Below are 24058 nucleotides of genomic sequence, written 5' to 3'. Positions count from 1 at the left end.
TGAACAGAAAAGTTTAAGGAAATACTCCTTTCTAAGATCTGAGCATTTAAACATATTGAATAATTATGTTTCAAAACTTGGCTCTTCCTTTACACTTCCCTAAATGCTGAACATTAGTAATGGCAACTGGTTCACACAAAAATAAAAAAATGTTTCAATATGTTAAAGAATTTCTGACTTCTTGTGAGAAAACAGATGGATAGAATTAAATAAAATAAAAGCAACTTAAACTATTCACCATTATGTACTTCATAGATATCATGGACCATATGCCCTCCCATAGATACATGCACACAAAAGCATACACGGCTATGAGAAGCTAGAGTAGTGAAAACTTATCTCACACTCTGTTAGGGATGCACGTGTGAGTGGCGGGTCTCCATTTCTCATTGGATACGATTTATTAATACTCTCACCTAGGCAGAAAGGGACAGAAACATGCCCACATAAGTTCCATGTATGACTCCACTGCTTTCCAGAAGACAATGACGTGCAGCAGCAGGAGTAAATCTCACTCTTTCCCAGAGACTGCAGCCTTAACTCATAGCAGGACAGTACAACCCCATCATGCTAACTGTTAATTTGTACTCATTACACCTTCTGGCATTTAGGGAAGCGACCATCTCCTGTCTGTTTCTGGCAAGTCTTTCAATGGTTCCCCAGCTGTGCCCCAGGTTTTTCAGCTCAGTTTCCACAGTTCTTCACCATGTTGTTTTCAGGCAGCCTCGTTTTCGCTTGTTTTCAGGTGTCTATATTATTGCTACTCTGGTGATGGAATCAGTTTCCATCCAAAGATACATGGCCAATCCATCTCCAATGCCTACTGGTAATGATGGTGCTCATATCTTCTAGGCTGTGCTGTGTAAACAGGTCTTGGTTTGAGACTGTTCTGGGCCAAAAGATAGAGGATTTTTCTGAGGCAGCTTGTAAGAAATGAAAACAGTTTGGGCATGTCACACTTTGTCATTCCCCAGCATTCTGCCCTATAAAGTAGTGTTGAAAGTATGCAGCTCTGAAAAATCTTGTTTGGTTTTAGTGTTGTAGTTTGGTGATTTCCAGACTGTATTTAAGCTCTGAAAGGTGTTCCTGGCTTTACTGATTCTGTTCCAGATGTCCTGGCTTGTTCCACCATCCTGCTATGCTAACTATTGCATACACGCAAATGGGACATGGAAATCTGGCAAGTATATAAAGAAACAACCAAAACATCTAGGAATGATGTAATAAAGCACTTCTATAGTAGCTTGCACTGCTTATGATTTGTTGTGACATGATACTGTGGCTTGTGCTCATGTTAGGAATGAGCAGGGCACACAACAAGTCTTAATCCATGTAAGAGCAAACTAAATTGCACAGGAAAGGTCTACGCTTGTATATCTTGATGAGTGCAGCGGTCATGCACTAGAGCAGACCAATTTTTTTTAAAAATGATAATTTTGATTAAATTTGGAATTGAAACATTTTAATGGAAATTAAAAGAAACCTTTAAATGTCCCTCCTCCCCATTTTTTTCCCCCAACTAGCTCTAATCTTCACACATTTATGCTTAAAGTATTAAGAGGACTGAGGCACATCATGACTACAGATGCAAAGTCCTAATCACTACCATTTGGTTCCAGTTCTTTTTGTAGCCTTGCCCATTTTGTAGCACATAGGATCTGGCATTCACCGATATAAAAATAAGTTCATTTTCCATGTACAAAAGACCCGTCAGTAATACTAAGGTATTTTGTACCCACTAAAGGATAAAACAGAAATTACAGCTGGATTTAAGAAGGTACAGGCTGAGATCAAAAAGGTTAATTCAGTTAAAAATCAACAAAGTATTAAACCAAGAAGTTAAATAAAAATAGACATAGTTAAAATAAAAACTACACATTATCTATATAAAAAGGCAAGAAGCTAAAAATACAGGTGAATTAGAATGGATGAGGATTTTGACATTATAGGCATTTACTGAACTTTGGTAGAATGATAACAAGCAATGTGATAGTATAATATTTGACTACACAAGACCAAACAGATTAGATTGAAGAGGTGAGGAAGTAGGGCTGTATCTGCAAGATTCCATTGAGAAAGAGAAATTCGGAGTGGACTGGACTATACAACTGAACTTGCAGGATACAAATATAGTGTTAGGTTTATATTACAGGCCTCCAAATGAGGTAGCAGATATTGAGTATGTAACTGTCAAGAGAGATCAAAGAGCCAAAAGTCTAATAAAATACATATACATCGGCCAAAGGTTACAAATATTTAGAGAGGTAAATGATTGCTTTTTGGAATGACTAGCCTGAGAACATACAAGAGGAGAAGCTAATTTCAATGTAGTTCTACACAAAAGTCAGGAGTTTTCTCACAAAGATGAAGCCCTATAAGAGACTGAGGTGTGAAAAGAAGAGGTGCTGGAACAAACTGATAAATTTAAAAGCATGAATTCACCAGGCTCAGATGATTGACATCCAAGAGATCTGAAGGATTTTAAGAATGAAATGACTGAGCTACTAGGAAGAAAAAAATGCACTCTCATTAAAATCAGCTTCTACATATACCAGAGGACTGGAAGGTAACAAATGTAGGACCTACACTTTAAAAAGGCTGGACAGGTGATCTGGGGAATTACAAACCAATAAGCCTTATTTCAGTACTTGATCAAGCTGATAATTAAAAATAAAATTATAAAACACCTAAAAAAATGATGTAACATGATCTAATGAGCATGGGCTTTTGCCAAAGAAAACTGTGCCTAATGTAGAAAAATAATGGATAAGGAAGAACTAGAAGATATAATTTGCTATAAGATGAGTGAAACCTGGTTATGGGACAAGTTAAAACCTTGCTGAGACTGATGGGTGTGAACTCACCCTTCAATTAACATAACAGTGAGGATAAATTAATCACAAGCCCTGACTGAAGACAAAAGGGTTATGTAAACCCACAGGAGTTTTGGACTGAATAGGCAGAGGGCTTTTGCTGAGTATTGTTTGTGTGTGAGAGTGTTTGAGGGAAGCAGGACACAGAGAAACTGAGAAGAACTGGAGACACACAATCAGAGGCAAAAAGCCAAGCAGTAGCCTGTGAGTATAGTATGACGCCGGGGAAAGCTAGAAAAAGCTTGTGGGTTTATTGGCAAAAAAGGCTGGGGGCTGTATAGTGAGGACTTGTCTACAACTACCAAGTTTTGTTGACAAAACTTATGTCGACACCCAAAAGGCGACAAAACAAAAATTGCAAAAGGGTGTCCACGCTTGCTCCCTCTGTCAACAGATCACGTCCACATTGGGGATGCCATCATCGACAGGGTGAGCAATGCACCGTATATTCCACAGTGCAGTGTTGTGGGAAGGAAGAGCTGATCGCTGCGCATCTTGGGATTCTCTCCAAGTTCTCCCACCATTCCCTCAGCTGCCGGGAGCAGCATCATGAGCAGCTCTGTGAGCTCTCCGTGCTGAGGAATGGCAAAGCAGCACAGCAGTGTGTCCTCCTCTGACTGCTACTGTGTTCCTAGTGCAGGGCAGAGTAGGATCATTCCAATGATTTGCCCTTTGTTTGTTCCCCAAACCGAGCAGCAGACACTGGATACTTCCCAGAGCTTTGAAAGGGGAAGGGCACATGCCTGCAGGGCATTGTGGGATACTGGTGGAAGCCAGTTCTGTCGACAAAACAATCAGCAGTGTCTACATTGGCTTTTTGTCAACAATAAAGGGAGGGGAAAAGACAAAAAAGTCTCTTGTAGGGGAGGACTTTTTTGTTGCCCAAGCTGGACTTTTTCACAACGAAAGTTCCATTGTAGTGTGTACGCTCTTGCTGTTTTGTCACCAAAAGGCAGTTTTTAACAAAACTTGCCAGTGTAGACAAACTAAGAAACTGCTCCTGTTGCTCTTGGTTCCTCCAGCATTCGGAAAAGTGGGACTTTGTACATTCCTTGTCAATAAACAAGATGCATCAAAGAAACACCTCTCACTAATTTCTCCTCTTAACCAAAAAAAACTCTGAAGGCTCTGAACTTTAATTAGCTGATTGGAGCAAAAAAAGTTACAAGAGTACTTCCCAAAAGTCTGACAAAATTTTTCATAAAAGGCTACTATAACAGTGGTGGACAACCAGCGAACCGCATGCGGCCCATCAGGGTAATCTGATCGCGGGCCGCAAGATATTTTGCTGATGTTGACCATCTACAGGCACGGCCCCCGCAGCTCCTAGTGGCCATGGTTCTCCGTTTCCAGCCAATGGGAGCTGCGGGAAGCAGCGGCCAGCATGTCCCTGCAGTCTGCTGCTTCCAACAGCTCCCATTGGCCGGGAACAGGGGACTGTGCCTGTGGATAGTCAATGTCAGCAAAATGTGTCTCAGCCCGCAATCAGATTACCCTGATGGGCCACATTCGGGCCATGGGCCGCATGTTGTCCAACACTGTACTATAAAGAATTCAGTAGTTATGGTCTGAAAGGTACAGCACTTTCATAAGCCAGAAACTGGATAAAAGACAGAAAACAAAGAGTAGGAATAAATAGCCAGTTATCCAGTCAAGGGTTACCAGTGGGGTGTCAAAGTTCCATACTGAAACATGTGATGTTTAATATATTGATCAATTATCTGGAAGTGAGATAGACAGTGAGATGGTGAAATCTGAAAATGACAAAATTATTTAGGTTAGTCAAGACCAGTAAAAAAAATGCATGAAACTTCAGAGATTGCGAACCAAACCAGGTGAATGGGCATATCAGCAGAAGTAGTTCAGTATTGACAAATGGAAAGCAATGTATATTCAAGGGAATAATTTGAATTACTCATACATTTTATTGGGTTCTAATTGTATCAACTCAGGAAAAAAAAAAAATCTAGGCTTCACTATGTATAGCTCAAGGAAGATCTCTGCTCAGTCTTCAGCAGTGTTCAGAAAAGGTGATTCTATGTTTAGGCTGACTATGTGTTTCTTTTCCTCAAAATTACTGCTATTTTAAGGCTAACAGACACAGTAAGCTTGGGACCCAAGGTAGAGGGCTGCCTTTTGTTTTTGTTCCATGCTTATGTTAGCCTCTTGACAAAGCACAAGGAAGTGAAGAATTTTTTTTGATGTCTTTCCGTTACTAAGGACAAAGCAGCACAGTTACAGCATAATTGATCTCTGCTGAATTTTGTCCTTACATAGGGCCCAATCCTGTATGCTGGACAGTGTGCGAGACAAAATAAAGCAATCTGAGTGAAGGTGCTGCAAATATGACATTGTCTACTATAAACATGACGCACCCAAATCCTGTCAATACTGTAAGCACATATGCGCAGAGGTGCATGTGGTGCTAAATACAAATCTGCAGAGGGGCATGATGGACCCTCCTCTGCTTTATCTCACAGCTGCTTTGACCAATTTACATCACACGTTTCCACAACTTTGATAGATTTGGACTAGAGATTTCCACAAGCATTTTACCTGCTTATATCATATTGAATTAAGCCTTCTGTCTCAGAATTCTGGGCATGTCTGCGATGCGTGTACTTTTTCAGTAGATCTGATGCAGCGTTTTGGCCTTATAATAGCTTTTCTCTATGCTATACATCTCAACTTGAATTAAGAAGTAGATTTTTCATTTTACATGGGTCTAAAGTGCAAACTGACATTGACTTTGATGACCAATGTAATTTGTAACTAGTACTTCAACTTGAAGAGACTTTTTCAGAACAATGTAATGAAGATGCATTTAGAAACACCATTAGCTCTCACCATTAGCTTCTTCAGTTTTGATAATGTACTTCCTACTGGGTACATTTTCAAACTGGGATATGGAAAGATTTAGTGCACAATGGCCATGGATGTTAATGGGACTTAGTGGAATACATCTCCAAACAGATCTGAAAATGTATTTCTAGATCTTTCACTCTAGGGTTAGTAGGGGTTATTTAAGTTCTTTGCCTCTTCAGGATCACTGGAATGTGATGACAGACATTAAGAAATGACATAAATGCAGTACAAGTGTCAGCTGCCCTTAAGCAGATTTTTGGGAGTGAGAGAGAAAGAAAGATACTAACCTGAATGAGCATCCAGCTAAACTGGCAAAGGTAAAGGTAATGTGTAATAGATCCCAGGGCAGAGCAGCTTTCCTCCGAGAGCTTTTGACTTATGTAAGCTGAGGCAAGAAACGAAATCTGTGAGAGACAAATGTATACATATTGGAACCAATCAACATTTAATAATATTAAGTAAATCTGCAAGTTTAATTTCAGTTGGGATGAAAGCCAGAACGATTTACAATAATTTACCAGAAACTAATTAGTAAGGGAATGTGATGATTTGGGATAAATGTATTTAATGTTCATCCTGAGGTGAAATTCTAGCTCAACTGAAATCAACAGAACTCCCATTGATTCAGCATCACAAGTCTGACCTGTTTTGTAAGCATGTTAATGGACTTTTGTCGTTTCTTGACTTGCATGTTATATCACATTTGTAGAAAACCCTGACAATGAAAAATGTCTCAGAGTGGTTCTGTTTACAACGGATTTGAACTTTATATAGTTGGAACCCTGCCTCATTTCCTGCCAGCTCACCATATAAAGTTCAAATCCGTTGTAAACACAACAATTTTGTGATATAACATCCATCAAATATATTTGCATTTCACTTCCCTGCTGAAAATGTCTAGATAACATACTCTGCACATTTCATCATGTTATCTTTTATATTCTCATAGCAGCACATGAAATGTATTTATAAACCTAACTTACAGTATGCTCACTTCCCCCTCTTGCCTCAAAAGCATTTGTTATGAAATCTGGACACAAGGAAAAATCATGTCCTGTACTGTGCTGTTGCATTAGTGGGTGAAAAGGGTGTCAAGTAGGACAAGATTGCAACCTAGAGCTCAAAACAGCAGTAGGTTGGGTATCAGCTATACCACCCTACCAAGTGCACCAAGGCTCAAAGGAGTAGTATGCTGGCCTGAAAAATAATCAGCTTTTTGCCTATATGTTGCAGTGTGTAACAGGTGTTAGGGTGAGTTATAAGCTACTTTTACGGAACAGTAAGCTGTGCTCTCCCATGCTGTTCTGAGGCATCCTATCCTAGACACCAGATGGCTATGCTTCCTTTCCCACTCTGGCATGACTCTTTAACAGAGGCATTATTATTCTTAAAAACAAATAATGGAAAATAAAAGTTCTAAGTACTAGCACCGCAAAACCAAACCAAAAAAATCTAAGAGAAAAAAAATCATGTTAAAATGCGAGTTGGATCTCAGTAAGTTCAGAACTGGCTCCTGTAAATCCCACTACAGATAAAATACTTCTACTAAACACATTATCTAAAAAGATTGAATCATTCACAAATAATGCGGAATAGGCTAAATCTACCATTTATGCAGTTAACCAACTGAATTTGTGAAGTGAAAAAGGTATGTTTTTATTTGAAAAGAAAGCTGTCTTTGGAAAATAAGAGGTACTACTGATGAGATGACTTAATATAAATTTGTGTACATACACGTGATATAAAGTCTGTCTCAAAATAAAATAAATTAATATAAGTTATAATGTAGTTAAGGGTAGATAGTGGTTTTGTGTTTGACACCTCTCGGAAAAAAATGCTCATAAGTTTGACAATATGTTACTGGACAACTCCTACTTAGTCTCATTACTGAAAAAAATATAGCCCTTTTACTTTACTTTGGACAAAGTCATCCAGACAAGTACATCACAGTATTGCATTACAGTTGATCTATACTTCGCATATGGACATTGCCATTTCATAATGAAAAACAGGTAGTCACTAGACCAAAATTTAATTGTAAGGTGCCATATGTTGCTTCAGAAAAATAAAGCATTTTTCAGACAACTTTGTTACATTTTGTATCCTGTGCAGACTGCATGAAGGCTCTGTTGGAATATAACCATAGAAAGCCATTGGTTATGTTGTTAACACTGAACATAGGTGATATTTTGAAACAGAGAAAAATATACTCTATATACTATACTCTATCAAATGCTGGCAATACTGGAATATGTAGCTTTCTCTATTTGTAACATAATAAGATGTCTTTAAAAGAGAGCACAGACCTCTTCCTCCTACAAGCCTACTACTTCTGAAGCAAATAAGAGAAGAACACTAAAACCCAGCTTTGCCTCCCACCCCGCATCCAATATCATTCCTTAGGGCATGCTACCTTATGCATTCTGTGCTGTGCTCATTTTTTAAAACAGATAAAATGGGCAACCTTTGTAACAATGAACCCATTACTCTAAAAAGCCAAAGGTGTACAATGTATTGGAATAATGTCCAGACTGTGTCTCTTTTATGGCATTTTTTAAAATTCGTACTGAATATATCCCATATGATTCCCATAGCCTCAGTTTTCTTTAGGGATAATCCAGTTTTAAATCTCCATTTGGGAATAGATTTTGCTTTTTACCCCAATAGTTCCAAAATTCTTTTCAGTAACACACACTCCACTGTGGAGCAGTTCTGTTTGTGAATGGACTTGGAACTCTAATCTGCAGACTTGTTCTATGAATATTAAAAACTACAGCAGTGCATGCTTCTCCACCAGGCCCCATCAAGGCCACCGTGCCCTGTCAAGGCCATCCGGTTTGGCCTGAAACAGCTTGATTTAAGGTTAACTAGTGACTCAAAAGGAAAAGCTGCAAATTGCACCAATTTGTGTGTGATATTTTTTGTGCCATACAGGGGATGAAGCAGAATGCTCATGAGAACATATAACTCAAAAAGGGATCAGGACACTTACAAAATTTTTCTGATATACGGACAAAATAAAAGTAAAAAATATATTCAAATCTTTACTTATTGATGTTGAAGAGAAACAGATCTCTGTCAGGATCCCTGCTTGACTGTCATTTTCTTATGTAACAATTGTTTGAACTGATTAACCAAAAATGGTGGTGATGAAATATCACAATATTAAGAAAAATGACCTGGTGATTAAATACAAGGAAATTAGAACCTACTCATTCCAGCTCAAAACCTTCATCAGTGTCAAAATACAAAATTAATAAAATCAGACACTTCATACAACTGTTCATTTAAAGAGAGACAGACCATTACCCCCTCCCGCATGAAGGAGTTTTCCTGATGCATTATTCATACATTAAAAATAATTTTAAAAACAAATCTGAACATTGCATGAGTACAAAAAAAGCACACAGACACACACAAACAGCCCATGTAAATTCAAAGTTAAGGTACAGAATAAGGATTTTTGAATTGTAAAACTATATATAGTGTACCAATAATTGTTTCCAAAGCTGAATGCGGTGGGCGAGTTGATAATCTGTAACCATATCTATAATGCCAAACACTGAGGGATGAAATTCTGTCCCCACTGAAGTCAACTAGGAATTCCCACAGTTTTCCATGGGACTAAAATTTCACCCCAGGATCCTGCTTTGAGATCTGTGTACATCTCTATGTGATTATTTAAAATTAAAAGAAAAAAAAAAAAGTCTTACTGTGTGGGAAAAAAAACAAAAACAAAAAAAAAAACAAATCAATCAGCATGTATCTACAGCGCATAAAGTTTGCTTTTATAATCTCTCTTCATGATCACAATGTTTGTTAGAGTTTGGTGAACCTCCCTTCAAGAAAATGAGGCCTGCAGACTTCTGTTTCAGTTAACTACAGTTTCACTACAGCAGACATGGTTCTTGGTTTTTATTACTTCTAATAATAAAAATACAATCTTCAGAAACAGCTGGTGTTAATTATTTACTATCACTCAGAGCAAGAATTAAAAGAAGATAATTTATTCACACTGCAGTACATTTTGTAGAAATACAGCGTGTACTTAAATTGAGCAATTTAAAACACAAGCAGCAGCTAAAAAGAAGGAAAAAATTAAGTCAACTTGTTTTATTCATTGTAGACCTTTTATAAGCAAGATAGCTACACTGATTATATACACTGTACACTGATAAGAATATCTAATTCAAAGCATTTGTATCTATGTTTGACCAAATGGATCTCTGAATTTACATTGAAAATATCTGCAGAGATATACACCTTTAAATCTTAGATTCATAGATACTAAGGTCAGAAGGGACCACTCTGATCATCTAGTCCGACCTCCTGCACAGCGCAGGCCACAGAATGTCACCCACCACTCCTATGAAAAACCTCACCCATGTCTGAGCTATTGAAGTCCTCAAATCATGGTTCAAAACTTCAAGGAGCAGAGAAGCCTCCCTCCAGTCAACCATGCCCCATGCTACAGAGGAAGGCAAAAAAACCTCCAGGGCCTCTTCAATCTGCCCTGGAGGAAAACTCCCTCCCGACCCCAAACATGGCAATCAGCCAAACCGTGAGCACATGGGCAAGATTCACCAGCCAGATACCCAGGAAAGAATTTTCTATAGTAAATCAGATCCCATCCATCTAATATCCCATCTCAGGGGATTTGGCCTATTTACCCTGAATATTTAAAGATCAATTACTTACCAAAATCCCATTATCCCATCATACCATCTCCTCCATAAACTTATCGAGTAGAATCTTAAAACCAGATAGATCTTTTGCCCCCACTGCTTCCCTTGGAAGGTTATTCCAAAACTTCACTCCTCTGATGGTTAAAAACCTTCGTCTGATTTCAAGTCTAAACTTCCTGGTGGCCAGTTTATACCCATTTGTTCTTGTGTCCACATTGGTGCTGAGCTTAAATAATTCCTCTCCCTCTCCTATATTTATCCCTCTGATATATTTATAGAGAGCAATCATATCTCCCCTCAACCTTCTTTTAGTTAGGCTAAACAAGCCAAGCACCTTAAGTCTCCTTTCATAAGACAAGTTTTCCATTCCTCGGATCATCCTAGTAGCCCTTCTCTGTACCTGCTCCAGTTTGAATTCATCCTTTTTAAGCATGGGAGACCAGAACTGCACACAGTATTCTAGGTGAGGTCTCACCAGTGCCTTGTATAACGGTACTAAAACCTCCTTATCCCTACTGGAAATACCTCTGCTGATGCATCCCAAAACCGCATTAGCTTTTTTCACAGCCATATCACATTGGCAGCTCATAGTCATCCTATGATCAACCAATACTCCAAGGTCCTTCTCCTCTTCCGTTACTTCTAATTGATGCGTCCCCAACTTATAACTAAAATTCTTGTTGTTAATCCCTAAATGCATAACCTTACACTTCTCACTATTAAATTTCATCCTATTACTATTACTCCAGTTTACAAGGTCATCCAGATCCTCCTGTATAATATCCCGATCCTTCTCCGAATTGGCAATACCTCCCAGCTTTGTATCATCTGCAAACTTTATTAGCACACTCCCACTTTTTGTGCCAAGGTCAGTAATAAAAAGATTAAATAAGATTGGTCCCAAAACCGATCCCTGAGGAACTCCACTGGTAACCTCCCTCCAACCTGACAGTTCGCCTTTCAGTAGGACCCGTTGCAGTCTCCCCTTTAACCAATTCCTTATCCACCTTCTGATGTTCATATTGATCCCCATCTTCTCCAATTTAACTAATAATTCCCCATGTGGCACGGTATCAAATGCCTTACTGAAATCTAGGTAAATTAGATCCACTGCATTTCCTTTATCTAAAAAATCTGTTACTTTTTCAAAAAAGGAGATTAGGTTGGTTTGGCACGATCTACCTTTTGTAAAACCATGTTGTATTTTGTCCCATTTACCATTGACTTCAATGTCCTTAACTAATTTCTCCTTCAAAATTTTTTCCAGGACCTTGCATACTACAGATGTCAAACTAACTGGCCTGTAGTTACCTGGATCACTTCTTTTTTCCTTTCTTAAAAATAGGAACTATATTAGCAATTCTCCAATCATTCGGTACTATTCCTGAGTTTACAGATTCATTAAAAATTCTTGCTAATGGGCTTGCAATTTCAGGTGCCAATTCCTTTAATATTCTTGGATGAAGATTATCTGGGCCCCCCGATTTAGTCCCATTAAGCTGTTTCAGTTTCGCTTCTACCTCTGATATGGTAATATCTACCTCTATATCCTCCTTCCCATTTGTCATGCTACCATTATCCCCAAGTTCCTCTTTAGCCTTATTAAAGACTGAGGCAAAGTATTTGTTTAGATATTGGGCCATGCCTAGATTATCTTTAACCTCCGCTCCATCCTCCGTGTTAAGCGGCCCCACTTCTTCCTTCTTAGTTTTCTTCTTATTTATCTGGCTATAGAACCTTTTACTATTGGTTTTAATTCCCTTTGCAAAGTCCAACTCTACTCGACTTTTAGCCTCTCTCACTTTATCCCTACATCTTCTGACCTCAATTAGGTAGCTTTCCTTGCTGATCCCTCCCATCTTCCACTCCCTGTTTTCTTTCTGCTTCTTCATAATCACCTCTCTAAGATGCTTGCTCATCCAGCTTGGTCTACAACTCCTTCCTATGAATTTTTTCCCCTTTCTTGGGATACAGGCTTCCGATAGCTTCTGCAGTTTTGATTTAAAGTAATCCCAGGCCTCAACTACCTTTAGATCCATAAGTTCTTCAGTCCAATCCACTTCCCTAACTAATTGCCTTAATTTTTGAAAGTCAGCCCTTTTGAAATCAAAAACTCTAGTTGCAGATTTATTTTTGTTAATCCTTCCATTTAGTTTGAACTGAATTAGCTCATGATCACTTGAGCCAAGATTGTCCCCTACAACCATTTCTTCTATGAGGTCCTCGCTACTCACCAAAATTAAATCTAAAATGGCATCCCCTCTAGTCGGTTCAGCAACTACTTGATGAAGGAATCCATCAGCTATCGCATCTAGGAAAATCTGAGCCCTATTATTATTACTAGCACTGGTCCTCCAGTCTATATCTGGGAAGTTAAAGTCTCCCATGATCACGCAGTTTCCATTAGTATTTACTTGATTAAAGACATTAAAAAGGGCTCTATCCATATCCAAATTAGATCCCGGAGGTCTATAGCACACCCCAAGCACTATCATAGGAGAGGCTTTACTAGTTTTCTTCCCCAATGTAATTTTTGCCCAGACAGACTCTGTCTTATCCATTGCATCGCTTCTTATTTCTTTACATTCTAACTCATCGTTGATATACAATGCTACTCCACCCCCTTTACCTTTGTTTCTGTCTTTCCTAAACAGCACATACCCTTCAATACCTGTAGTCCAGTCATGACTACTATTCCACCATGTTTCTGTTATCCCTATAATATCTGGTTTTACTTCCTGCACCAGTAGCTCTAGTTCCTCCATTTTGTTACCTAGACTCCTCGCATTGGTGTACAAACATCTTAATTTTTGCTGTTTGGCCTCGCTCACATTTTGTACCCTATTAGGCACAGTCATTCTACAGCCAGTATAACTTATTAGACTAGTATCCACACCGCCCTCGCTCCTTATATACATTCTCCTACCCATGGCTGTATCCTTTCTTACTTCATCTTCTTCCCTCTCAATGCTAAAATCTGGCGTGGAGATTTTCTGGACATCTCCCATCCATCTCCCCCCAGTTCCTAGTTTAAAGCTCTCTTTATCAGTTGTGCCAGCCTCGATCCTAGAAGTCTATTTCCTTCCCTACTCAGATGAAGTCCATCCCGAGAGAACTGTCCTCTGTCTGTGAATGCCTCCCAGTGGCCATACATCCCAAAGCCTTCCTTATAGCACCACTGCCTAAGCCATCTGTTGACAGTCATAATCTTGTCACACCTTTGTTGCCCTTCTCTAGGAACAGGAAGGATCCCGCTAAAGATCACCTGAGCCTCAATTTCCTTAAGCGTCTTCCCCAGCCTAGCATAGTCTCCCTTGATATTTTCCAGCGAGAATCTGGCTGTATCATTTGTTCCCACATGAAGGATAATTAGGGGATTCTTTCCCGCTCCCTTGAGGATCCTTTTCAACCTCAGGTCTACATCCCGTATCTTAGCACCCGGAAGACAGCACACCCTTCTATTCTCAGGATCAGCTCTAGTTACAGGCCTGTCTATTCTTCTCAATAAAAAGAGTCCCCGATCACATAGACCTGCCTTTTCCTGGTGACAGTGCTATTCTCCAGTCTCTCCCCTGTTCCCTCTGGCTGCAAGTTCTTTCCATTCCTATTTTCCCTTACAATTCTCTTCAACCCATCCTGTATCCTCCTGGGGCTCATATTTGGTGTAGTCTCCCTTGACTCTTCCCCTTTTTCTATAGGACTAGCCTCTCTTCTCTTCTTCCTTACCCTTCCACCTTCAGCGACTACCTGCTGAGCCCCTTCATTTTCCAACTCTGCAAACCTGTTCCTAAGCTCTATTTCTCCTTCACTAGCCCGTCTTTTTCTCTGCCTGGTTCTTTGAGTCACATGTTTCCACTGACCACTTTCCTCATCCAGTCTCTCCTCAAAATTCCCCAGCCCTGCTTCCATCCGTGAGTCTGAGCTTTTCCCTTCAGATACCTCATATCTTTGCTCCATCATCTGTTCAAACCCCTTCCTAAACTCAACCAGACTTTCCACCTGCATCTCCAAACCTCGGATCTTTTCCTCCATCAGCTCTATCAGACGGCATTTCATGCAGACAAAACTCTTACCGGTTCCCCCCTCCAGGATCATGTACATACCACAGCTTCCAGATCCAGTCATCCTCAATGTGTCTTTCACTGCAGGAGTCACTCCCACAGCTGACACGAAAGCTTATGCTCTAATAAATTTGTTAGTCTCTAAGGTGCCACAAGTACTCCTTTTCTTACAGCTGCCTCTGTATCTGTCATCTCCTTCCCACCTAAATCCTGTTAATCTGGGAAACACAAGCCACACCAAAAAGACCACCCCCCCAGCAAAAGCAAACCCCAAACAAGCACCATATCTTCATACAAGAATAGTGCACTAGTTCTCATGCAACGTGAATATCTGATTCCTTAAAATGTATTAGTATGTAGTATACATAATGTCAGAAAATAAGTGAAGGTGATACATACTCAGGATCTTCACATATGAAAACATTTATTTTATCCCGCACAACTAGCGGAGCAAAAAGTCCTGTAAACTTTGCCTTGGCAATTTCAGGTCCATTTGGACAAATATGTCCAAATTTGAGTGAGTGGTGCTGTGACCCCATGCACCAGGGTTGCAGCGCAGTGCCAGCCAGGTTCCGCACCAGCCCTAGGCAGATTCTGCTGCCATAGGCAGCTGCTTCTTGTCCTGATTCCTGAGAATTAACATTTTGTGAACCAACTCTAACGAGTTGAATGTGATGAGAGACAAGGTTGGTGGTAGGGTTATTTCTCTATGCTGCTGCCCTTTGGCTTTTTGATGGGAAAGCTTCCCCTTCAGCTTTAGCACTTTACCCTCATAGAAGACTGGAGTCCTTTTCTTGATGGGATTCTGAGGAGTTTTATTTTACTCCTTTAACCTTCTATCTGCATGTCCACCAAACTGAAGCCACATTCTTTCAAGAAAAGAGGACTGGAAATTTTGGAAACTTATCAATGCCACTCATCAACTGGCTATAGGGTTCCCTGTTGTGTAATACAAGCTATTCCCATCCACCCAGAGATTGAGACGATCTTCAGCTAATTCGGCATATAGTCCTCCTATATGACATTACCATCAGGTTGGTCAGTTTTAGGATATTTTGCAATAGGGGACTACCTTGTAGATTAATCTAGTATTTGTCTGGGAAACTGGAAGTTGTTTTAGCCAAGTTGCTTAGGCATTTGACTTGTCCAAGGTGCTAACAAAAAAGCTTCGTACAAGTCAGCATAAACAGCAGAAGATTTTATAATACAAGTAAAGGAGGCTACAACCAATAAATTTAGCAATGGCACTTAATTTCATGCCCAGTCTGCTCTAGTACCGCTTTAAAAGCAATCTGATGCAATTGAGGGTCAACTGATTACACTCAAAAAGCCAAAAAATAAATGTTACATCTCTGTTGCAAACTATGACTTGATCTAACCATAAAAGACATGCACAGGACTGAAGGGACGCTAGGAAGGGAACTGAGGGAAGATCTTATGGTGGAATCTTCTGGGAGATATCCAGATTAATATTAAAACAGTTGAATTGTTTTCAAAAGTGAACTGGAATTTTATATCTGCTTGTCACTTTTTTTTCTTACTTTTGATTGCTTTAAAACAATATTCAGATACATAAGGACCAATGCACAAAGACCTGCCTGTTTATTTTCTAAAACTTCAGTTCTCCAGAACAAATCCTTGAAAACTGTTGTCCAAAGAATGTGTGCATTAAAATTTGAAGATCTGGATAAAAATGGGGAAAGCCTCTTAGCATGTTCAGCTGCCTAGTTTGCCTGTAACTAGAGCAGCTCCTGACTGTACATACCTGTATGAAGCGCGGATGACAAAAAAATCAAGACATGAACACTATAGTTATAAAAAAATTTAAATGGCATGTTGGAAACACCTGAGAAGCGCCTCTAAATTAAAACTGATTAAAGAAAAGGAACTGCAGGACAAAGAGTTACTTAGCAAAGTACTGAAACCGAGCAATTTTTTTAAATTTAGTGGTAACTCATATTGATGTTGCAGTGCAGGGAATGTCAAGTTCAGTCTGTGCCACTGAAAAGGCCCAGTACAGTCTAAAGCAGAACAAGTTGTAAGGGGCCTCCTTATACTCACCTACATATGGCTGAGGCGAAGATAAGCCATCTCACCTTAAACAATATTGTTTCACAATTATCTTTTTCATCTTTATCGACAGATCCAGCCAAATGGCATGTAGTTGATAATGTCCAAAAGTACTGGATTGAATCCAATTGCCAAAACCATTATGCAGATTTCAAAATATCTGAACAGCTGTACAAACACATGGGTGATCAGCCTTACAGTTATATCTGTCCAGAGACACTCTCTCTTGAAAGTTGGTCAACAGAGAAACAGTCATGTGGTAATGGTTGCTGTAGTCGCCTTCATTTAGTGCTATGTTCTGTTTCATGTGCAAGCTTTTTTCAGACAAGAAGAGCGATTGGGCTCATTCTACTGTTTGAATTACAGAGCATAAGAGTAACAGTGACTATCAATTTGCCATGATTTCTTATGTTAAGGTATCTAAAGTTCAACATATTGACACTGAGCTGTCACTTCAGTTTCAGAGAGAGAAGTGGTATAAAAGAATCACTGAAATATAGGACTGGAAGGGACCTAAGAGGTCATCAAGTCCAGCCCCCTACACTTAGGTAAGACCAGCTATACCTAGACTGTCACGGTCATGGTTTGTCCAACCTGTTTTTAAAAATCTCCAATGATGGAGATTCCACAACCTTCCTTGGAAGGTTATACTTATACTTAACTATACGTATAGTTGAACATTTTTCCTAATATATAACCTAAATCTCTCGTTGCAGATTAAGCCAATTATTGTCCCACTTTCAGCAGACAGAGAACAATTGATCATAGTCCTCTTTACAACAACTCTTAACCTATTTGAAGACTGTTATCAGGTACTCCTCCTACCAACCCATATCTATTCTCCAGACTAAACATGCCCAATTTTTTAACCTTTCCTCATCGGCCAGGTTTTCTAAGCCTTTGTTGCTCTCCTCTGGACTTGTTCCAATTTGTCGGCATCTTTCCTAAAGTGTAGTGCCCAGAACTGGACACAGTACTGTAGTTGAGGCCTCATCAGTGCAAAGTAGGCTGGGATAATTACCTCTTGTGTCTAACATACAAGAATCCTGTTATTACAGCCCAGAATGATATTAGCCTTTTTCATAACTGCATCACACTGACTCATTCAATTTGTGATCCACTATAATACCCAGATCTTTCAGAAGTACTGCCACCCAGACAGTTATTCCCCATTTTATTTTGTCATTGTCCATTGGATTTTTCCTTCCAAAATGAAATACTTTTCACTTGTCTTTATTGAATATCATCTTGTTGATTTCAGACCAAGTCTCCAATTTGTAAAGATTGTTTTGAATTCCAATCCTGTCTTCTCGAGTGCTTGCAGCCCCTCCCAGCTTGGGGTCACTGCAAATTTTATAAGTATACTCTCCATTCCATTATCCACATCACTAATGAAAATACGGTATAGTATCAGAACCAGGACCCCACTAAATAGGTCCTCCCAGTGTGACGGCAATCAATTAATAACTACTCTGAGTATACCCTTTGAAGCAGTTATACATCTACCTTACAGTAATTTCAGCTAGATCACATTTCCCTAGTTTGCTTATGAGAAGGTCATGTGGGACTGTGTCAAAAGCCTTAGTAAAATCAAGATATATTATGTCTACTACTCCTCCTTAATCCATTAGGCCAGTAACCCTGTCAAAAAAGGAAATAATTTTGGTTTAGCATCATTTGCTCTTGACAAATCTATGCTGGCTACTCATTATAAATTGATTATTCTCTAGGTGCTTACAAATTGATTGTTTAATAATTTGATCCAGTATCTTTCCAAGTATTAAAGTTAGGCTGACTGGCCTATAGCTTCCCAGATCCTCTTTGTTCCCCTTTTAAAAGACAGGTATTATGTTTGCCCTTCTCCAGTCCTCTGGAATCTCCATAAGTTATTGAAGATAACTGCTAACGTTTTTGAGATTGCGTCAGCTAGTTTCTTAAGTACGGAGCATGGATTTTATCAGAACTTCCCAACTTGAATACATCTAACTTACCTAAATATTCTTTAACCTGTTCTTTCCCTATATTGGCTTGTGTTCCTTCCCCTATGTTGTCAAAATTAATTGTATTGAGTATCTGGTTACCATTAACTTTATTTAGTGAAGACTGAAGCAAAATAGATATTAAACACTTCACCCTTTCTTGATATCAGTTATTAGCTCTCCCTCCCTGCTAAGTAGATAAACTCAGCATTCCTGAACTCCTTTTCCCCTTGGATTTTCTTCCCATTTTTACTACCATTTCTCTGAATTTGTTACAGTCTTTTTTTTTTTAAGTCCATTGTCCTTATTATGTTGCTTTCACTCCTTCCTTTTAGAATAATGAAATTTGTCATTTCATGATCACTTTCACCCAAATTGCCTTCCATCTTCAGATTCACAACCAATTTCTCCCTGTTGGTCAGAATCAAGTCTAAGAGGTGCTAAAGCAAGTTGTGAAGGTAATTAAATTTCTTGCTGAAGAATGACTCCCATTTCACTGGGATGATGAAAAACACTGGATCTGTTCACAGTAGAATTTTGGGGAGAATTTGAGAGTTAAATTTCCAAATTTGGTAACTTCCTTGCAAGTCATATCAATAAGTTTGGACATAGAAAAATCTTATATTTCCTCCACTATCTGTGATGAAATTTTTTTAACTGATGTGGAAGAAAGTTCTATCAGCAATACAAGAGGAAATTTGCACTGCCAAATATCACTCCCTGGCAGTTGATAGTCCTCCCAGTATTTCTCATGGATCAGCTACCATTCATTGTTTGTTGTGTTAACAAAAGTGGAAATCCTGTTGAACATTTTCTAAAATTTGTGCCAAGTCTTGCAGAGAATGTGCTGTCTACTTTAAACAAACTGGTAATATTTTGGATTGTTGCTGTCAGGCCTATGTCAATGCTGCCAACATGCATTCAGATGCGTATTAGGCATATTAATTCTGTAGGAGATTATGTCCCTTGTGCAGCACATTCACTGCTTGGACAAATTCGGAGAATTTTTTTGGCTCCCTCCAATGACTCTACACCTTCTCTGCTGTCTCAATGCACCACTGGAAAATCCTTACTGAGGACTTTAAAAGTAAAGAAAATACTCCTATTTTGGTTCTAAAATCTCTACCCGGCATCCTTTGGTCCTGCCATGCTGAATCCACAAAAGCCCTATGTCACCATTGTGTACATATATGAGAAGCTCTGGATAAAGTCAGCAAAGACACCATTGCATATGGGACTACACAAACAGAAGCACAGTTTTGCAAGAAAAGATGGACCTTTCTTGAAAGCACATTTATGGCAGAGCTATGGATTCATGTCCTTCAGTGATGTCAACCATTTTAAAAAGCAGATATCCATGTCGGTTCCGCTGTCCAACTCCTGCAGTCATTGGGTGATTTCTTTATTGCATCCAAGGAGTCAGTTTGATGAAACTGGAGCAAGTCAAAAGGCACCAACTGTATCTCAAGCCTATTACAGTGAAACTCATCAAGTCCCAAAATGGAAACAGCAGGCATGTGAATCCAATACACTGAACGTGGAGCTGAGGGGACCAGAAAAGTTTAGAATAGAAACTTTTAATTTAATAACAGAGTTTGAAAGGGTCTCTGCAAAATCTTTGGGAAGCCTATAAGGATTTTGGCTTCCCAACCAACTTCAGCAATATGCTCCACAACAAGATGCAGCTGCAGAATGTAGCTTTGGTTGCAAAATATCCATCTGATCTCAAAGTAACTTTTGAAGATGAGTTTGAACAGTATTATTCCTTTGGAAAAAATGAAACTTGTAAATTGCCAATTAACCTATTAAAGCAGTTGAAGTCTTGCCACCTGGAACCCACTTTTCCAGATGTGGGCACCACTCATCATATTTACCTCACATTGCCAGTTACAAATGCTGCAGCAGAATGATCTTTCTCCAGGATGAGCAGAACTAAAAGCTATGACTGCTTAATGAGAGAGCAGTTCAAAAGTGACGCCTTTGCCTTAGTGTCCATTGAGAGTGACTTGTCATGAAACCTGAAGTACAGTGACATAAAAGAAGATTCTACTAGTCTCCAAACTCAGAAGAAGTCTCTGTACCACTGTAGTTAAGGCCATGTTTTTGTTGGGTATTTATATATCAGTCACTTTTAATTGTTTGGGGCTATATACAACTTTATTCTTATTTTCAAATTCTGTTTGCATTCTAATACTCAAAATACAGTAGCATAACACCACAAAATCTTCTGTCAGTGATACTTCTCTATTTTCTGCTGAGAAAGATCTAACTGATAATCTCATATTTACAGATTCACATACTCTCTCTAGTTTAAGGAAGAAGCAATGGGTTAGAATTTAGAAGCAATAAGAATAGATATTTGGAATACAGAAATAATAGGAGGAGAATGTAAAGTAAGCAGTAGGAGATGTAAGAGGGCATGGTCCATATAAGTGTTTAATTTTTTTTTAAGTGGAGCATTATAAAAAAAACCAAACAAAACAGTGAACAAGGTGGTCAGGATGCAGAATAAAATGGGCAGAAATCTCTGCAAGACTTAAAGCAGAACACTCCTCCAAAAGTTGTTGAGATTTTAACCATATTTTTAAAACTGAGACCCTAAACCTACATATAGTGAATAATGTCCAATAACCACCACCATAGGATAGTAAACTTTTCTTTTTCAATGGTGCCCATTATACATGTGCAGATATATTTTTTGTGAGCATTACCTGATGGCTGAGCTTTGAAAATCTGGCCCTTAATAGATAAGAACTTCACTAACTGGTGAAGATTGATGATCTGAGCTTTCACTTTGTCCTATTTCTGGACTAGACATATCTTCTTTTCAATTTTATTATTAAATAGTGGCTTTGTTTTAGTGTTTATTATGATTGCACATTCACATCTCCTCTAAACAGGGAAAGAATTGTCCTGCAATTTTGCAGTGAAATTATTCGGAAACTACTGAATTTGCAGCAGTTTGTTATAAGAATAATTTATTCATTTTATATTTAAATCATATGATCTTCCTTAGTTTGGATAGAGAATACGAAGGATCTTATTAATGCTAGATTAGCTACATTCAGTCAAGGAAAATATGTAATAGCCATTGAGGATGATAGGCTCTGGCAGATTTAGCTACGTATTAAAGTCTGTAGGGAAATAGATTTACCCAAGTGTTATGCTCTTGCCAACTAGAGCCAGCCAATCTTGAGAAGGTTCCAGCCAAACTTTTCAGCGTGATGGGAGAATAAAAGCTGAAAAGGCCTTAGAGATCTAAGTATATGTGATACTGTATTAACTTACATTGGACTCCTTCATAAATACTTGATATTTGTAGCTTTCAGTGCCATTATGGGTAAACACTAAAATAAGTTCATTATATAATAAGATACATGAAAGTAAAATAAAGGTTTGACCTAGCAGTCCAGAAGTAACATGAAGTGCTACACCTGGGGAAAACCAATCTGAGAATCATAATTTAGTCTTTTTTTTTTCCCCAAGGAGTGCTGAGAAGGCAGTATGATACCTGCTGGAGAGGAGGAAAGAGGGAACCCTCTATAAAGACCCTTCTGCATGATTTTCAAGAAGTTTTAACAGGTTCTGGAGACAATCGTATCTCACAGGTTACAATCAAAGAGATGGTCGTAACAGCACAGGGACATTCAGGGCCTAGAGGAGAAATAAAGCAACATCTGTTCTTTTTGGAGTTAATGTTAATGAACATAAATTCTGGATTAATTTGGTATCATTACAAGACCTTGTGGTTTCCTTATTGCTGTGTGAGCTACACAAGCAGATGGAGTCCCTGGAATAACAACACAGGCACAAGTTTAACAGAACAATGTGCATTTATTACAGGAAGAGAATATACAGATAGCTCCTCTCCTGCTCCTAGTACAAAATAGTTTAGCTTTCTCCTCCAGGCAGAGAGCATGGAGCAACACTCACACCCCGAACCTCCTTTCAGAATCACTTCCTGAGATAGGGCTCCTTCCTCCCTGGGAGAAGTCGCTCCCTTTAGGAACTGTTTGAGGATGTGCCACACACACACACACACCTAACCAGCAAACTGTGACACAGTATTCATGATAGCATTGAACTTGGTGAAATACTGTACTTTACTATCCTGGTGACGTGGTATGTATTTTTCCAGGTGCTCAGTTCCTGTTCCACAATAAGAAACCAGTGCTCCAAAAGCTTAAACACAAACACCTTTAGTCGCAAAATTTTACTGACTTAATGCGTCTCCTCGCATAAGTAAAAGTTACTCACGTAAATAAATCTTTGCAGGAACTGGCTCCAAGACAAAATACTACTAGATTTTCTGACAACAAAAGACAACTGCTTTTTCTTTTATTTCTTTTAATTTATTTCTTGGCTTCAGATTGGGAAGGATTCCTCCACCTTCCCCGTATTCATGTATTTCTGCAAAAATATATATTAACTATTATTACACCAATGTACTGCAAATAGGGGAAGCAGTAGCAAAGACTGAATTGACTGTGGTTTCTTTCGTTGTAATTAGTTGCAATGAACAATAACCTGCTAAGTGACCTATTAAAAACGCACAATATCCTTGTAGAGCAGCCCTCTTCTGCTTTGATCTTCTTTAAATAGATAAAGCATTACCCTCCTGGAATTATTTCTTAATAAATCATACCTTTTGCTGTTGTTCTGCAGGTTAGACTAGCACTAAGATTCTTTTTCTGTTCTGATACTAATTGCCAGACCAAAAATACCCACAAAGGAATCAGTAAAAAAAAAAAATGTGTAGATTTTCTGACAACAGCCTAAGTTCCAAATCAATCTTTCTGGTTAAAGTAACAATCCAATACACAACATGCATTGGAACACAGAGAAATGACAATTTAAAGCAAAGTATAAAATAATTTACTTAGCTAATTTTTAATCTGCATTATAAATACTGAATGGAGGTGAAACACTTAGGAACAAAGATCCATGGTGCATTTGCATGAATAATTTTTTACTAAACTATTTCAGCATAATAGTCATTACCAAATTGGTGCATAATTAGTGGACACTTGAAAAACACCTCACAGTAAGTAGGAATCAGCATCAGTTCCTTTGGTTTTAGTTATAACATTAAACATATATATGGTTATTAAAAAAGTCTTATACTTCATTGTTTATTTTGCTGGTCAATATTTTGCACATGAGCATCCTTCTTGGGTGGGAATCCCCTTCTGGGGCACAGTTTCTCTCATGGTTCTGGCAGAAAGATCTCAATACTCAGCTTCATAGAAGCTTGGCAGTGTAAGCACTTACAAGCTCTGTTATGGGTTCTGGAACCTTTGCTGGGGTCAGTCATACAAAATCTTTGGTAAGAATGATCACTGCACAAAGGAAAAAGGAACTGCAAGCTGTTGGTGCTTTATGCGGTGTTGCATGGGTAAGGTATTGTTAGAGGCCTCTCCCGCTTTCATGTATATCTAACTGGCTTGCAGTGGCAACTGTTCCTCCACCTTCTTGAGACTGAACTACCTCCAGTCAAAGTGTGAGTAGATCATTATGTATGGAAA

The 24058-nt window shown here is 38.8% G+C and overlaps 1 protein-coding gene across 1 annotated transcript in view; it reads right to left on the bottom strand.

Moving 5' to 3' along the window:
* The window catches only part of LOC119856288 (adhesion G-protein coupled receptor V1), a 336541-nt gene that overhangs the window by 116762 nt on the left and 195721 nt on the right, over positions 1 to 24058 (bottom strand). Inside the window, exon 62 of the mRNA XM_043514160.1 lies at positions 6026 to 6142. Within this exon, the coding sequence (XP_043370095.1) occupies positions 6026 to 6142 (117 nt within the window). The remainder of the gene's footprint in view (positions 1 to 6025; positions 6143 to 24058) is intronic.

This window comes from Dermochelys coriacea, chromosome 5 (assembly GCF_009764565.3).
Source record: "Dermochelys coriacea isolate rDerCor1 chromosome 5, rDerCor1.pri.v4, whole genome shotgun sequence".
NCBI lineage: Eukaryota > Metazoa > Chordata > Testudines > Dermochelyidae > Dermochelys > Dermochelys coriacea.
Note: the sequence above shows the minus strand (reverse complement) of the source record. Positions and strands in the feature narration are given on the sequence as shown.